This window comes from Pangasianodon hypophthalmus, chromosome 4, assembly GCF_027358585.1.
Source record: "Pangasianodon hypophthalmus isolate fPanHyp1 chromosome 4, fPanHyp1.pri, whole genome shotgun sequence".
Classification (NCBI taxonomy): domain Eukaryota; kingdom Metazoa; phylum Chordata; class Actinopteri; order Siluriformes; family Pangasiidae; genus Pangasianodon; species Pangasianodon hypophthalmus.
The window spans coordinates 28,722,488-28,740,425 of NC_069713.1; the positions used below are offsets into that span (position 1 = coordinate 28,722,488).

General features: G+C 40.4%; 2 protein-coding genes across 7 annotated transcripts in view; both read left to right on the forward strand.

The window, feature by feature from the left end:
* The first annotated feature begins 632 nt into the window (after nucleotides 1–632).
* kdsr (3-ketodihydrosphingosine reductase) lies at nucleotides 633–13,621 on the forward strand. Its single transcript, XM_034303291.2, has 10 exons — nucleotides 633–1,279; nucleotides 2,710–2,799; nucleotides 3,824–3,880; nucleotides 4,903–4,968; nucleotides 5,560–5,655; nucleotides 6,287–6,478; nucleotides 7,326–7,409; nucleotides 7,667–7,750; nucleotides 8,502–8,603; nucleotides 8,752–13,621. The coding sequence occupies exons 1-10, from the start codon at nucleotides 1,082–1,084 to the stop codon at nucleotides 8,869–8,871; spliced, it is 1,089 nt and encodes a 362-aa protein (XP_034159182.1). The 5' UTR covers nucleotides 633–1,081; the 3' UTR covers nucleotides 8,872–13,621.
* A 1,980-nt stretch (nucleotides 13,622–15,601) lies between these two features.
* bcl2b (BCL2 apoptosis regulator b) overlaps nucleotides 15,602–17,938 on the forward strand; it is a 40,297-nt gene continuing 37,960 nt past the window's right edge. The window contains exons 1-2 of one of the 6 annotated variants that reach the window (XM_053233131.1): nucleotides 15,612–16,566; nucleotides 17,800–17,938. In XM_053233131.1, the coding sequence (XP_053089106.1) occupies nucleotides 16,093–16,566; nucleotides 17,800–17,826 (501 nt within the window). In that variant the 5' untranslated portion in view covers nucleotides 15,612–16,092 and the 3' untranslated portion in view covers nucleotides 17,827–17,938. Of the gene's footprint in view, nucleotides 16,585–17,799 lie in introns of all 6 variants that reach the window. The other 5 variants (XM_053233128.1, XM_053233129.1, XM_053233130.1 and 2 more) reach the window with 5 other exon arrangements.

Sequence of the window (17,938 nt, forward strand, 5' to 3'; positions counted from 1 at the left end):
TAATTATTGGTAAATTGCTGTGGTATCAGACAAATAAAACACGTTGGCATGTGTAACTTCATCATTGTTTATTAATTTCTTAAACCAGCACAGCACATAGTGTGTGATTCATTGCGTAAACTGTACAACTTGTGTAACCGCTTGAGTTTGGATCTCTGACTAGGAGCCATGAAGCTAATTTAGCTAACAAGCCTGACACAAAATCTTTTAGTATAAACATTGGCCTTAAAAACATCCGGTTCTTCTGCTTTGTGTGGTTTAGGACACAGGTTTCCATTACTTGTTAGCTGTATTAGCATGGTAGCTTTAGTACAAAACGAAACAAAAATATGACGACATTTTGTGTATTTGAAAAATTGTGTAAGTTAAATTTTTTAAAAATTATTTTGTCAGAATATTCCTTTAATATACTATGTCATGATGTACAATATTTTATTGTTTTTTTTAATTGTACGTTTTAATTATTTAATTTCATTTTTTTGGTTTGTTTTTCAATTATTATTTTTATTCGTTCCCACTGTTGGCTCGTATTATGGAATAGCTTTATCGCTACGGAAGACCTTCTTCCCTCGCAACAAGCGGCAAAAGGCGACCTTTATGTTGGATTCTGGAATTTGTAGTCCTTCATGCACTTGTTGCTGTAATCGTCACTCATTAACGAACCACAAATCCCAGAATCCAACTGACAGCGAGCGTCGGTTCACGGACGTTGCCTGTGTTTTGGTTTGTGTTAGTGAACGGAGTTAGCTAGCTGGAAACAATTAACGGTCGAAGCGCTTGTACAGCGTTTTGTGCTTTTATATCATTACGCTTTTCTAACATTGTAACCAATTACAAATCTGTGAAAAACAGTGAAAATTTTATTCGCTGTCTCTGGCATTGGAAAGAACCATTTATATCGACTCCGTAGTAGAAAGCGTTAGCTTGTCATCAGCTAGCTAGCGCGGCTGGATCCTAAATAGTGTCTCTACTCTGTTAAAGTGCACTAAGTAGTGTGTAAGCCGCCTTACTGTGATATCACATCGAGTGCACGTATATAGGGAGTAAGCAGGGATTTGGGATTCGGCCTGAAGGCTCACCCATGCCCTCCGAAGAGGCTTTTTGGAGCTCAGTAACACTGGACTGGCTTTTCTCACACTCCGGCTGGTCATTTCTTCCTTTCATTATGATGATGATTTTAGTTTTGGCTGCTTTTATGGTCGCTTTTGTCCTGTTTCTCTACATGATATCGCCTTTAATAAGCCCCAAACCGCTCAAACTCAACGGGGCCCATGTCGTGGTAAGTTTCCGTTTGTTTCCGTTACACGGGTTTCTTCTCACTTTTCTGCAGTGTAAAATAATTTCTTTGTTTTTAAATACAACTGCAATAATTATCTGCAGTCTTGACAGTTTTAATTTTAATAGCTGCTTTGTATGACTTTTATGCCATCGAAAATGGAATATGCAGAACAACAATTTGTAATCATTTGTATTAAAGTCCAAGGAAACGTCCTGAGAACACAACTACACCTTTATCTTACTTGCAAATACAATCTGCTATGAATATTCATCAATATGCAAAATACGCAAATACGGAAACGCCCCTCACGCAGCGCGCGACCCCCATTGGCTAGCTATGTGACAGTAAACTAGCTAGACATTTGCACTGACGTATTTTCATTTATTTGTTTATAAATGAAAGTAGTTAAAGCTGTGGAAATGTAATGTTACCATAGCAACCAAGATTTGCTCTTACCTAATATAACTTTACGCAGGTTTTACACCGTACGAATTTCTGCTTGATTTTGCTGTCAAAATCGCACATCGTAAAAATAATAATAATAATAATTTGGTCCTGAGTTGAAATTAACACATCTGTTACTGCTTTAGTGCCACTGCAACCGAAGTGTGAGAAATGTTTTTATTAAAATGTCAGTGTGAGAGCGCTGCTATGACGCTTGACTGAAATCCACCAATAGGAAGATGGCGTAGGATGATTCAAACTCACAGTACAGCTACAAATACGATAGAGGCGATGTCGATAAATGAAACGTGCTAATGGACAGATAAAAATTTCCTTATTACCTCAAGCATTTTGGCATGAACTGGACTGACGATGTACCAGAACGTAATAATTTTCTTTAATCGCAGGTCTGTCGTTAGTGGTTGTATAATCTGAGATAGAGAACTTGCGTTAACATTTTATTGCCATATTGTACAATACAATGCGATGTGCTCTAATCTTCAAAGACTGTGGAAATTACACAGTTTAAAACTGTGCTTATGATAGCTAGCTAGCTAAACACGCCAGTTCAGCTGTTTTTTTTTGTTGTTTGTTTGTTTTTTGTTTGTTTTTTAAGGTTGCCATTTAGATGTCCTTTAATAATTTGCGTATGAGCCGTGATTGGTGCAAAGTAAAGCTTAGAACTTTAAAAAAAAAAAATTTACTTCTACAACAGAACATATGATTTCAATTTTTATTTAATTGTTAATTTTGTTTTATTTTGATAACTTGACGTAAAACAAAACAAATCCTCACCTTATCTTAAAGTGAAGAAATCTGATTTATACCAGTGTGGGATTTACTGTGCTTAACCAAAAGTTTAAAAAATATATATATATATATATATATATATATTATATGTTAAGATATATTTATGATATGATATGATATTCTGAATATGATGTATATCTTGTGTAATAATTTGTGTATTTATTTCTGATGTCCAGGTGACGGGGGGCAGCAGCGGGATCGGGAAGTCCATAGCTATGGAGTGCTACAAACAGGGAGCCTTCATCACACTGGTGGCACGTGATGAGGTGAGACCGTAAACACGAAGGCGTCATGCTCGGTGTCTGAAGATTCATTCTTAGGCTAATGTAGCTAACAAGCTGTGGAAGCTTATAGCCACCGATTTAGCGTACTGTGAGCTGCTTGTCTGAATAATCGCACAGTCGGCGAGCTCAGTGTCTCAGACAGACGTCCTGAACTGAGACACGGTGAAGCCAAAACACTTCCTCAGAACCTCACACGAGTCTGGTGTCACTGGGGGAGGGGGCGTGGCCTAAAGTGTGAAGGCGGAGCTGTAGATTAGATGGGATTCATGCGATAAATTAGTTTGAGTTGTATTTTGATTCAGGATTTACACAATTTTCCTAAAAGGATGGGAGGAAGCAACAGAAGCAGCAGAAGAAGAAAGAAAAAATGCAAAATGGAAAGAAAAAGATAGAAAAATGCACAGTAAAAAAGTAAGGAAAATTTAGACGCAAAGAGAAAAGTGAAAAAAGAGAAAGAAAGAAACAAACATGTAAAAGAAAACAAATTAATTGATTAAAGAAAAGTAAAGAAAGAAATACAGAAGCAAGGAAGAGAGAAAGACAGAAATGCTAGAAAGCAAAATGTACAAATAAAGGAAAGAAAGAACAGTAAGAATGCAAAAAGGATAGAAAGAAACAAATGTACAGAAAGAAAGAAAGAAAGAGGGAGAGAAAATGGGAAATGAAAAAGGAAAGGAAGAGAGGGAAAGATATAAAAGAAAGGAAGGAAGACTGAACTGTGAAGGAAGCAGGGGAGAGAAAGAAATAGTAGTGAAAGAAATAAAAGAACAAAAACAAGGGAAATCTTGAAGGATAACACAGAAAGAAGGATGGAGTTACTGAGATGTGTTTTTTTTTTTTTTTTTTTTTGAGTGTGCGATGATTCAGACATGACGCTAGACTGGTGGCTATAAGCTTCCATTACCCTGTAAGCTACACTGTCACACCGATGCTGACTGATTACATTTACAGGCGTCTGTGTGTGTGTGTGTGTGTGTGACACATCTGTGGTGTTTTCTGTCTCCAGGGTAAACTGGTGCAGGCGAAGAAGGAGGTGGAGAAGTGTGCCATAAACGATAAACAGGTCAGTAACACCATCTAACGCTCCGTCAGGGGTCGTGATGGAGAAGAGAAACGTGGCGTGTTTCGTGCAGTGAGACGCCGTGACTCGCCCGTCACGCCAAATATCGTTCATAATGCACCCGTGTCCAAGCGCTGGTCTTTCACCTTTACCTCCTCCTGCTTAAAGAAGTGAATTAACGCTTGTAGTAGTGTGGAGTGGCAGCAGGGGGGCAGCGTCGAGCTGATGGTGACAGCAGAGTTGCAGCTCTCCTGACTTCTCCTGAATTACTGTCACTTTCATCAAACCTAGCAGGAAGAGAAGGAAACCATGCATTAAGGGGGGAAAAAAAGAAAAGAAAACATTTTTCAAAGGATAGCAAACAAGAAAGAGTGAGGGAGGGGAAGAGAGACAACAGGAAAGGCAAATAGGAAGGAAGAAAGGAAAAGAGAGGGGAATGAAGACAGAAAAAAGAAACACCAACTGACGAAAAGGAACGCATGAAAGAAGAATGAGTGAGAGAGAGAGATTTGGCAGAGAGAAAGATGAAAAGATAGGCAAGAATGAATGATGGAAGCAAGGAAACAGGTGAGACAGAGAGAGAGAGAAGATGAAAGGAAGGGAGGGAAGGAAGAGCGGGGAAGGATGACTGAAAAAAGACCAAGTGGTTATAGAGCAAAGAAGAGCGAGAAACAAAAAAAGATATTTAAAAACGAGAAATTTAAAAAAGGAATAGATGAGGGAAAGAAAGGGAGAGGAAGAAAGACGAGAAAGGAGAATGTAAGAAAGGCAGAACAGCAGGAAGTAAGAGTTGGAGAGAGGAGCGAACTGACAGACGAACATCCCATAATACTCTTAAATGAAAGCACATGGCAGACAGAAGCGACGCTCAGAGTTTAGTGACGACACTTTTAAACAGAATGTGAAGATAATATTTAATAATGATAATAGTGTGATGTCGTGATGAACACTTCATGACTGCATTCATTAAAATCTGATAGTATTTTGATGTATTTTATTTATTAAGACTGTGTGTTGTGTGTAAGGTGGTGCTCTGCATCTCAGTGGACGTGTCGAAGGATTACAGCCAGGTGGAGAGCGTGCTCAAACAGGTGAGTGAGGAGAGAGAGAGTGTGTGTGTGTGTGTGTGTACACATCTTCGTGTGTGTACACATCTTCGTGTGTGTACACATCTTCGTGTGTGTACACTTCTTCGTGTGTGTACACTTCTTCGTGTGTGTGAGCACACACATCTTTGTGTGTGTGTGTGTGTGTGTGTGTGTGTGTATGTACATTTTCGTGTGTGTACACATCTTCGTGTGTGTGAGCACACACATCTTTGTGTGTGTGTGTGTGTGTGTGTGTGTGTATGTACATTTTCGTGTGCGTACTTTGTTGTGTTTGTGTATGTATGTGTGTGTGTATACATCTTTGTATGTACATACATTGTGTGTGTGTACATCTTTGTGTGTACATAAATTGTGTGTGTGTGTGTATACATCTTTGTGTGTATGTACATTGTTTGTGTACATAAATTGTGTGTGTGTGTGAGTGAAATAGCATTTCTGCAGCTGTGTGTATGTTAGAGGAACTACATATACAATCTTTACATAAAAAAAACAATGCATTTTGTACAGCACTTTAAAATATTAATGACAGGGTGTGTGTGTGTGTGCGTGCGTGCGTGTGTGTGCGCGTGTCAGGCTCAGGAGAAGCTCGGGCCAGTGGACATGCTGGTGAACTGCGCAGGGACGTCGGTGTCGGGGAAGTTCGAGGAGCTCAGGGTCCAGCACTTCCAGGTCAGTTTGGAGTTTTTTTTCTTCTTTTTTTGGTCAATATGCAAATAAGGAATATCACCAAACCTATAAGCCCCGCCCCTTCCTCTGGTGAAGCAGTGCTCCATGGCCCTCATTTGCATATTGTAACCTGTCACATTCTACAAAGTTTACGATAAACAACTTTGAAAGTACTAACGTGAAATGATCAAGAAGAAATGTGATGGAATTTTTTATTATTATTTAAGAGTGTACAAATGTAGATAAAACTTCAAATCGCACAAAAGTAAATCCACAAATGAGCAAGAATTAAAACAAAACTCTTGCTGGTTTTTTTTTTTTCCATCTAATTTTTAGTGAATAAACTTTCTCCATTTTGTGATGAACAGATATCTCTATTATATATAATAGAAGTACGTGACCATTTTGACCTCGTGGGAAAATTTAACTGGCTTCCATTTTGTTTTTGACATTAAAGCTTTTATTTGAAAAACAGAAAGAACTTTTTGCTCATTGAGTGATGTGTAAAGTCAGATGTAAAGCGTGTGTGTGTCTGTGTATATATTTGTATGCATACTATTTGGCTCTTTAAGGCTTATAACTCATACATACACCTTTTCCCATGTTACTCTATGACTGTGTGTGTGTGTGTCAGAGTCTGATGGAGGTGAACTACCTGGGCAGTGTGTACGCCACGCGGGCCGTCATCAGCAACATGAAGGAGCGGCGTATGGGCCGCGTGGTGTTTGTGTGTTCTCAGGCTGGACAGCTCGGACTGTTCGGCTACACGGCGTACTCCGCCTCTAAATTCGCCCTGCGCGGCCTCGCTGAAGCTCTGCAGATGGAGGTGTGTGTGTGTGTGTGTGTGTGTGTGTGTGTGAGACAGACGGGGTTTTGAATGGAATCGACACTAATCTCGTATGTGTTATATAACTCATCTAATACTAGAAATAGGTAAAGTGGGAAAAAAAAACAAAGTATACAACATTTTTAGAGAAAAAAACTTTATTAAATATTTGGTCATACAATAATATATGATGGGAATAAAACACTTGGTGTGGTGCTGTTATAGTAAAATAATCAACAGCAGGGGTGACGTAATGAAGCGGAGTTACTGTTATCATCTCAGAATTGATGTTCTTACTTATTTTAAAAAAAAAAAAAAAAGACATCATACTTTTTGCCTGTTTATAGTTAGATTTAATGTTATGGAACGTCTGTGAGTTACTTTCTGTTCTCACTTACATTACAGCAGTTATTATAAACTGTCGTTCCCACGCCAGCCTTTGTTTCTCTCTCTTAAAGCTAATAAGACAAAAAAAAAAAAAAACGAAATTGCAGCTTGTCATGTTACCGAGAAAGCGGAAAGAAGCGTAAACTCCTCAGTCCTGAAAGATGTCGGAAAACTTACAAAAGTTACAGCTTTACCTCTGACACTGGAGACTATTTTCATAAATGTCATATGAAAACTTTACCATGCGTGTGAATGTGGAGCGTCTGTTGTACAAGTCCCTGTGAATGAGCTGTTACTATGGAAACGATAACGTATTAGAACGAGCGCGTTAATATAAACCTGCTCTACTGTCAGAGCTGCTGTTATAGAACATCAATCAACAACCGTCTGACCAATCAGAATCCAGAATCTAATCTGATGTTATTTACTCGCTCTTGTCCTGCTATATCCCCTCCTCCAGGTGAAGCCGTATAATATCTACGTAACCGTGTCCTACCCTCCCGACACGGACACGCCGTCATTAGCCGAGGAGAACAAGATGAAGGTAAATCCTCGAGGGGGTTTTTTGAATTTTAAGAACTTAGACCAGATTTCAAGCAGCGTGATTTAATTTTTACTAGTCAAATTTTTTAAAACACTAAAGCTGCATTAGATTAGAGAGTTAGGATTTGCTCTCTGAGAAGTGTAAAGCCATGTGTGTGCTGAATTAGCAGGTGTGTGACACTTGATGATGGTGTGTAATATATTACAGACAAAAATAAAAGCTCTTTTGTCATCACAGTTTTGTGTTTTCTGATGCAGCCTTTAGAGACGAAGCTGATCTCAGAGACGTCTGGAGTGTATCAGCCTGAGCAGGTGGCTAAAGTCATTGTTAAAGACGCCGTGGTGAGTGTTAACACACTAACACACACAAACACACACATTAATGCTCTAGGAGATGAAAGACCACGAATAATTAATAGATGCTATATAATTTAGGTATGGAATAAAACACTGTGTGTGATGCCGTTATAGGAAAATAATCAGCAACACACTGGTGTGATGAAGCGGAGCTACTGTTACTCTCCCGACGTTGATTATTTACCAATGCACTACAGCTGATTAATTTTCTATAATTTATTTTACATGTTTTTTTGTCTTATTAACTTCAAGAGAAAAAAAGAGAGGCTGGTGAGAGAGCGACTGTTTATAGCTGCTATAACGCAAGTGAGAACAGGAACTAACTTGTCTCGCAGATGTTCCACAACATTAAATGTAACTGTAAAAGGATAAATAGTCCGTGTCATTCTCTCACCAGGCGTGTTAGGAAAAAATGTGCAAAGCGTCTTGAAGATGTCAGAAAACTTACAGCTTTACCTCTGACACTGGAGACTCCTTCCGTAAATGTTAATCGAACTTCTCCATACAGAGAACACGTCCCCGTGAAGGAGCTGTTACTATGGAAACAATGTCGTATCAGAACGAGCACATATTCATATAAACCTGCACTACTGTCAGAGCTGCTGTTATAGAAAATTAATCAACACCTTTCTGACCAATCACATTCCAGAACACAACAGCACTGTGGCGTAAAGCGTCTTGCTCAGCTGTTTAAGCTACGTTATAATTATACTCGTGTGTTTTTCCCGTTGTGCAGCAGGGGAACTTCAGCAGCTCAGTAGGTCCTGACGGCTACATGCTGTCTGCTCTCACCTGCGGCATGTCGCCAGTCACGTCCATCACCGAGGGGCTGCAGCAGGTATACGCCGTCACTCACACCTGTTTCACACACTCAGTCTCAGAGATCTGAAGTAAATCAGTTACAAACACAGTAAGATTTAAAAAAAAAAAACAATGTACATGTAGTACATGTAAGATGCATAACATACGAGTTGTGTTTGGTTTAGATCGTGACCATGGGGCTGTTCCGCACCATCGCGCTCTTCTACCTGAGCAGCTTCGACAGCATCGTACGCCGCTGCATGATCCAGAGGGAGCAGAATAAAGTGTCCGACAAGACAGAGTAACGCCCATGCTTCCCGCCATTCCACCATCACTGCTCATCCTGGAGACACACACACATACACACACACACACACACACACACACACACACACACACACACACACACAGGAAAGACGAGCTGCTTATCTGTCAGGTGTCTCAACTTCTCCACGCTCCATTTCACTTTACTCATAAACGTGCTAGAAGTGAGCAGGTGATGTAAACAAGCCCTTGGGGTGAGTGTGTGTGTGTGTGTGTACTCAACAAACAGCCACAACATTAAAAACCACCTGCCTAATACTGGGTAGGTCCCCCGTGTGCCACCAAAACAGCTCTGACCCCTCAAGGCACTCCACAAGACCTCTGAAGGTGTGCTGTTGTATCTGGCACCAAGATATTAGCAGCAGATCCTTTAAGTCCTGTAAGCTGCGAGGTAGAGCCTCTATGGATCAGACTTGTTTGTCCAGCACAGGCCAAGTGGAGGTTTGGAGGCCAAGTCAACACCTTGAACTCTTTGTCATGTTCCTCAAACCATTCCTGAACAATTTTTACAGTGTGTCAGGACGCATTATCCTGCTGAAAGAGGTCACTTCCATTAGGGAATACCGTTGCCATGAAGGGGTGTACCTGGTCTGCAATGTTTAGGTAGGTGGTATGTGTCAAAGTAACATCCACATGAATGCCAGGGCCCAAAGTTTCCCAGCAGAACATTGCCCAGAGCATCACACTGCCTCCACCAGCTTGCCTTCTTCCCATAATGCATCCCTGTGCCATCTCTTCCCCAGGTAAGCGCTGCACACACCCGGCCGTCCACATGATGTAAAAGAAAACGTGATTCATCAGACCAGGCCACCTTCTTCCATTGCTCTTTGGTCCAGTTCTGATGCTCACCTGTCCACTGTAGGCACTTTTGGGGGAGGACAGCAGTCAGCATGGGCACTCTGACAGGTCTGCGGCTACGCAGCACCATATGCTGCAAGCTGCGCTGCACTGTGTGTTCTGACACCTTTCTGTCATAGCCAGCTTTAACTTGTTCAGCAATTTGTGCTACAGTAGCTCTTCTGTGGGATCAGAAAAGACGGACTAGTCTTCACTCCCCACACGCATCAGTGAACCTTGGGCGCCCATGACCCTGTCTCTAGTTCACCAGTTGTCCTTCCTTGGACCACTTTTATTAGGTACTAACCACTTCACACCGGGAACACCCCACAACACCTGGAGTTTTGGAGATGCTCTGACCCAGTCGCCTAGCCGTCACAATTTGGCCCTTGTCAAAGTCACTCAGATCCTTACGCTTGCCCATTTTTCCTGCTTCCAACACATCAACTTCAAGAACTGACTGTTCACTTGCTGCATAATATATCCCACCCCTTGACAGGTGCCACTGTAACGAGATAATCAATGTTATTCCCTTCACCTGTCAGTGGTTTTAATGTTATGGCTGATCGGTGTATACACGTGTTACATCTTGACACACCCCGTCTCATAACACACACATCATGATTTTGTCTGGCTCAACAAGGGCGGAGCTTAAGCTATGTTTCATCAGCCAGTGAGCATTTAGTTTAACCAATTTAAGTAATGTTAGCTTAGCTATGATTAATGGTTAACTCTCCAGCAGTAGCTATCAGACATTGAATAGCTAGCTAAAACTAGCTCAAATAAGCTAACTAGTTAGCAGGCTAACACTGTGTTGAGGTACTTGGGTAATTGTTCTATTGATTTGGCTAGCTATTTAATGTCGGATAGCTACAAAGCTGCTTGATGTAGTGTGTAATTTCAGGATCTAATAGTTAAGCAATGTTAGCTAAAAACTGTGCTAACATTAGCTTGGCTAAGTTTATGGTCTGATGTTAAACAGCTAACTAAATCCACTAACAAACTAGCTACTGATAGGCAAATTGTGTTGATAGGCCAAGCACCTCAACACAATGTCCAGAAGCTAACTACTTAGCTAGATTTAGCCACTGGAGAGTTAATCATTAATCTTAGCTAAGCAAAAATGAGTGAACATTGCTTGATACAGTACGCAAATTACACAGTACAATAGTTTAGCTAACCTAAGTGATTAAATCTCCAGCAGTTAAATAGCTAGATAAATTTAGCTAGCTAATTTATAGTGTAATTAAAACTATAAGCCAAGTACCTCAGCAGTGTTTGTTAGCAAACCTGGCTACTAATGTTAGTTACACAGTGAAAGAGCTAGCCAAATGTGGATTTAAATGTCTTTAATTACAAAAGCTAACAATAGGCAAATTAAAACCATTAGCCAAGCAATTCAACCCGTTTGCTAGCATAATTAAAACCACGTGCTGTGTGCAAGCAAGCTAGCATTTGGCTAGCTATTTTACTGTGCAATTAAAAATTGTAGCCAGGTTTCCTAGCAAGCTCTGTAATGATGGGTAAACTATCATATTGTGTACGTTATGCAGTCCTTTGGCAAGCTAGCTAACGTTAACGTCTGTAATTCAAACAAATAGCCAAATTTTTCAGTTAGCTAGCGTTACACTACATACGATTTTGTATTAGAACACTAGCGTTGTTTGCTAGCAAGCTATCCAACTTTGCGCACACTTATAATGACGTCATTTGTTCAATTTACCTTTAGCTCCGCCCTTATTAAACGCTGTAATAATTTTTTGCACTTCATTTTATATTGAGGTCTTCATATGTGGATTATCTTTGCAGGCGAAGATAAACGTTTGTTGTTCCTCTCTCTGATGACGTTTCAGACAAACTCACTCACTTTTCCCATCGATGTAGTTTCTTGGTTTAAGAGGGAAAAAAAAAGAAAAAAAAAAAACTTCCTGAACTGCGTCTGCCATTTTTGCCTTATCCTCGATTCTCTGTGCAGGCGTCCCGATGGAGATGTTTGACGTACGTGTGACTCGCTGGTTCGAGTACTTCTATCCCTTCGCTAACAGGAAGAGCTAGCATGTTTAGCCCTGACCTAGAAGGGGGGAAAAAAAATGAAGGAACACATGTATTTCGTGTATGTTTTAGCATCTATGCTAGCTGTTGAAAAGCAGGACAGCACTGTGTGTGCTGAACCTACGCAAGTTGAGCGAATCCCTGTGTTTCAGTCTTTATAATGTGCCCTTTTCATTAGCAATTAGCAGGAAAACGCTTAACATTGAAGTGACTTCCGTGGAGAATTTCTTTCAGTTTTCATCACCATACCGACTTCTACGTAGCATGCTAACCAGCTAGCAACGAAACACCATCAGCACTTGTTATTCCTTTCACAGCTACGAAGTGTGGAGCGATTAGCAAGGAACACACTCTACGTTGAAACAAATTCCATCAGTTTTCACAGTCATACCTACTTCTGCGTAACTAGCTGACCAGCTAGCATGCTAATTGACTGCCTTGCTAACTACTTAGCATGCTAATTAGCAAAGCAGGAACAAACTCAACGCTGAAGCACTTTCCTTGGAGAATGACACTCAATTTCTGCTACAGTCATATTGGCCTAGCTAGCATGCTGTCTGGTTGGCTTGTTAAAGTTTTGCTAACATGCTAATTAGCAAGAAAAAAAAAAACACACAACATTTAAGCAATGTGAAGGAAATTGTGTGTAAATCTCCAAGGATCTCCAACTTATTGTTCCTGTTGTCCTTCACACTCGACAGCCACATTATATTGGCTTGCTAACCAGCTAGCTAACCCTTTGTTAGCATATCTGGCTGGCATGCTAACTGCCTAGCGTAAAAATCATTTTGCTAGTTAGACAAAATTAGTTTCATCAGCTGTTATGAGCAAACAGAGTTGTTAACATTATATATAATAAAATTTACTAATAGTCCAAGATGTTATTTCAGTCTTTGGCACAATTCAGGATGTGCTAATTTAATGTTAACGTTATTAGCGGCTCTGTTTAGCGATACAGCCATAGCAAGCGAGGCTTTCTCCGGTCACGCAGAACGCATTTTAAAGCCTTAAGAGATGATTGGTTCACCCAGATTTATTGTTTATCGTAGTCTCCCTGCGATCAGCTACAGTTTTACGTTATTTGCTACGTTTCCGTTTTGTGATTCAAGCCGCCTTAAGAATGAAAGTGAGGACGCATGAGTCGCAGCGACGATGTTCTCATTTGACGTCGGCTCGAGGCTCGGTTAAGGTTAATTAGCTATCATCTGTTCCACGTTAACGCAGAGTAGCTAACGCAGAGTAGCTAGCACACAAGTAGGCATGTTTTCCGATGATCAGTTTTCACGATATTCAGCACTCGCAATATTATCACCGTACACACTTCTGAGCATTTGAAAGGAGGCTGCCTCGGTAGACCAGGACAACATCCTAGCATAAACACAGCGTTCTTTTAAGGATTTAATTCTAAAATTTTATTGAACGTAGCAGACAGCGCTGTGACTACGACTTTTTTTTCGATGCAGTATCGCGATGTTGATTCCGGTGGTTGAAAGCTGCGCGTCTGTCGGCACATGCCTACATACAAGCAATGATCTTTCTTTCTTTTCAATCCTTAAAGCTATGCAAACGAAGCATGTACGTTAAAAACGAATTGTCATCTTCATGCTAGGACTTTGCTCTTTTTTCTTGTTGTTTGATGTTAAGATTTGCTGAAATGTTCAGTTAATATAATTTAACAGTAATTTGAGTAAAGTAAAACCAGCTAAGCCACATTCCACTTGTCTTTTGCTTTCTTTGACAAACCTGTAAAAAATTCACCTTGTGTGCCATTAAAAAAAATCAAGATGTTGTTGCTTTGTGTTAATTTCTTACATGATCAAATAAAATGCTTTGGAGACTTGGTGCTGTTGTAGTTTGTCATTTTTTCCCCCATTATTCTTTGAAGTTCAGCGTGTGTAGTTGAGGTGTGTATCTCGATATGTGAGTGACGATTTGATGTATTTCAATCAAAACTATTGGAAATGACGGGAAGTGCGATAAAGCAAAAAAAAAAAAAACGCAATAAGCGTCAATTCTGCAACAAACGTAACAGCTTTACCTCTGACTGTTACAACGCGCTGACACTGGAGACTCCTTCCATAAATGTTACACAAACATCTCCTGTTGTTAAATAACAACACTTATCATGTTTAATTATTCTTCTTAGATTATGTTGCGCGTCCAGCAAACGAGTCCCAGAGAACGATCTGTTGCTATAGAAACCATAACGTATTAGAACGAGTGCATTAATATAAATCTGTGATGTGAATTACAGAGCCGTGCTGCAGTACAAAATGAATAAACACCAATCAGATTTGAGAATTCCACAGCGCTGTGGTGTAAGTAAGAAGATGATATGATGATGATATGTTAAATAAATATCGGTTTCATTACTATAAAAATATTAATGAGGCTCAGAGTCCACTAGGTGTCTCGCATCAAAGCCGTCTCCTCGCCTCGGTCTGATTCGGCCTGAGCGCGCTGCAATTATTCATAAGTCAGAGCGCGAGCTGGTTTCACTGCCTGTCTAATATTCAAATCAGGGCCAGAAAAGATCAAAGAGTTCGAGCATATAAAAAAAAAAAAAAGCAGAACTGAAACCATATCTGAAACATATTTTTTTTGTCTCGGTTTCTCTCGGCTGTTGAATCATACAATGTTAGAAACTAAAAAAAAAAAAAGTTAAATCGTTATGCAAATTAGCTCATTAACACTGGCTATACATATATTTATGATTTATTCAATATGAGGTCCAGTGCTACTAGTAAAGGCTTGATATCTGAGGGACAGACAGTTAAGATAAAAATAATATTATATTAAAAAATATATTTAAAAATATTTATATGAAATCTTCTTTCTAGGCAACTCAGGAAATATCTATAGCAAGTATAAGTTGGCAAAACACATCGCTGCTAAGACGTTTTTTGTGACCAGTTGCAGTGGAAATGAAATATCAAAATTTGCCTCAGATGTGTTGGTAAAGTACTAAAAAAAAACTCTGAGTAAAATTGCACTCTAATTACACTTAGCATCATTGCTAACCAAACATCAATGAGTTCGGCCATATTGGGATGTCGAGTTGTGACAATGTCCACGTGTCAGTGTACCAGAACCAAAGGCAGTTTTATTAGCACTCGATGCTAAGTGTATTTACAGTGTCACAGAGTCACAGAGTCTTTTCTTGGTATTTTACAAATGCATACTCGTCAAAAACAAACATTTACCACAGATGTGTTGGTAAAAAACTAAAAAAAGGCTCTGTTTGAGTAAAATTAATAGTTCATTTCACTTAACGTCACCGCTAGTCAGACAGCTATTAGTTCGGCCATTTTGTGTTGACGGGTTGCAATGCTAAGTCGACGTTTCATTATGCAATGGAAAGGAAGTTTCGGTTAGCAGCCGATGCTAAGTGTAATTAAAGTGTCAGTCACATGGATAATAATTTTACTGACAGTTTAGTCTCACTGCGGCTTTACGGTTCACACGTAATGACGACACGCAAACTAGCTAAATCAGTCGTAAGCTAGCTTACACTTAGCGTCGGTTTTGTAGTTGCCTAGCAACAGGTGTTCTCATGGCTTTGAACACTTTAATGATGATTGTTTTTGCCATCGAACTGGTGCAAAGCGTGAACTAACAGGACGCATCCAAACATACACAAGCGGTCTGCTATACTATTGTAAATAGCTGTGTGCAAAAGTTTTGGCACCCTGAAACAAGCCATATAAGTACATTTTTTAAATATATTTTTATAATAAAGATTATTACAGGAGAGACAGTAACTGTATTGGGTATACTTTTTGTTTGTTTGTTTGTTTGTTTGTTTGTTATAGATATCTGTTGATTCTGTAATAGAGGTAATTGCCTCGCTGTTGCACGCGGGTGTAAGGGGCAGGATCTGCAACACACACACACACACACACAGAGTCAGTGTGTTCTCTGCACGCGCTGTTTCTAACTGAACCGAACCCGCACTGCTCGGAAACCTGATGCGTCCCGCACGCGCACGCGCGCGCGCCCGGTTTACAGTCGTTCCGGAATGACACACTCACGCGGACACACTTCCTGAGCCGCTTTCAAGGATTCCTCTTCCCCCCTCTGGCTGGAGGAAAGTGGGCGTTTGCTTTTTCCTAAAGCACGGAGAACTCGCAGTACAGCTCCTCCAGCGCGAGACTGCACTGCACTGCACGCGCTGCGCGTTTCCCCTCCTCAAGATATGCACGTGAATACACACACGCCTGTCTTAAGCCTCGTGAGAAGGCTGTATAATCCGTTAATTCTGAATGTAACGAATTGTAAGAGCAGCCTACACTGAGACGCTTCTGGGACCGGACATGGCGAACGGAAATCTTTACGATAACCGGCGCATCGTGGAAAAGTATCTGAACCACAAACTGTCGAAAAACGGCCACGCGTGGGAGTTCCATGGGTGTCGCGCGAGCAGTTTGGACGACCAGGAGGAGCGCGAGAAGGAGAGCGCGCGCCGCGCCACTCTGCACAGAGCTTTGCGCGAGGCCGGTGACGAACTAGAAAGCCTGTACCGACCGGACTTGGCGGAGATGACGAAGCGCCTGCGCGCGACTCCGGTGGGCGCGGAGCAGCGGTGCTTCGCGGCCGTGGCGGACGAGCTGTTCCGGGACGGAGTCAACTGGGGTCGCGTGGTGGCCTTTTTCGAGTTTGGCGCGATGGTGTGCGTGCAGTGCGCGCCGGAGGCCGAGAGGAGCGCGTGCGCCGAGAACGTCGCGCGCTGGATGGCCGAGTACCTGAACGGCCCGCTGAACGGCTGGATCCAGGAGAACGGAGGATGGGTACGTCACTGTGTCACTGTGAGTCGGTTCTGCTGAATCGATTCTTTTGAACGAGTCGTTTAAAACAACCTCTCAGCTGGTTCGTTCTTGTGAGTCGATTCTGTCAAACGAATCATTAAAAAGAACCGAGCCGTTCACGAATCCTAGAAAGTGAGTGGTTATAGAAACCGAATCTCTAGTTTCTGAAGCGAAATTTTGAAATACACATTTCACACAAAAACAAGAAGAAAAAGAAGCATTACCATGTCAAATCTGTGTTGTTTGTTTTGGCGTGAGGATGAAAAAAAGACTCAATTTCTTCATCTTGTGAATGTTTTAAAGGAGTCGTTTATAAGAATCACTTAGGACTATAATATGACTATCTCTGATTAATCGATTCCTTTGAACGAGTCGTGACAAAAAAAAATCCCATTCAGTTTGTTCGTGCATGTGAATCGATTCTGGAAAGTGAGTCGTTAAAAAGAACCGAACCAGTTACGAATCGATACTTTTCCCTACTATGTGAAGTCAAATGTTGAATTTCATACAATAACAGGTAAAAGAGGCACAATACTATAAAATAGGGGGAAAAACACTTAATAAATACACTCAAAATATATATATTAACTTCATATATATATGTATATATATATATATATATATATATATATATATATATATATATATATATATATATATATTCACTATAATATAAACATACAAATTTATGCAATTAGGAAATAGTGGAGCATCGGTAGGACTCTCTGTGCTGAATCGATTCTTTTGATTGCCACTGTGATTCGTCTGAATAAAACTGCGTGATTCCTTTGATTCTCCACCAAGATTCAGATGAAATTAAGAAGACAATTGGTAAAATATTTGATATCTTCTAAAATGAAGATTCTGAACCTGTCCGTCATTCTCGAGATCCGATTCTTTCAAAGTAATGGCGTGTTGTTAGGAACACTAACATTTTTGTGAATCTTTTTTTTATTTTCAACCACAATGTGAACTTTTATTTTTTGGCTTACGTTAAATGTTAGGAACATCAGCAACACAAGTTAGTTCCTGTTATCACTTACGTCATTGCAGCCATAAACACTTAATTTTGAAGTTAATAAGACTGTTTTTAGACTTTCCCGTGTCAGAAAACCTAAAGTTACAGCTTTACAAGTGACCGTTACAAAGCGCTGACACTGGAGACTCCTTCCATGAATGTTAAATAAACAGAAAACTTCACTATTTCAACTACAGGGTGTCTTAAAAAGTCTCCATACATAGGGGACTGTGTTTGCCAGCATCACGTCAGTTGTGTCTTCGCCAGGGGATGTTCGTGGACGTCCACTTCTCCGTTGGTCTGCAACACTTCCAGTCTTTTTGAATTTGTTAATAA

Excerpts from the sequence above, each read along its gene's own strand:
- kdsr (XM_034303291.2), top strand. The coding sequence starts at position 1,082 with ATGCCCTCCGAAGAGGCTTTTTGGAGCTCAGTAACACTGGACTGGCTT. Across the intron at positions 2,800-3,823 it reads CACTGGTGGCACGTGATGAG|GGTAAACTGGTGCAGGCGAA; the intron begins GTGAGACCGTAA and ends TTCTGTCTCCAG. Across the intron at positions 8,604-8,751 it reads TCACCGAGGGGCTGCAGCAG|ATCGTGACCATGGGGCTGTT; the intron begins GTATACGCCGTC and ends TGTTTGGTTTAG.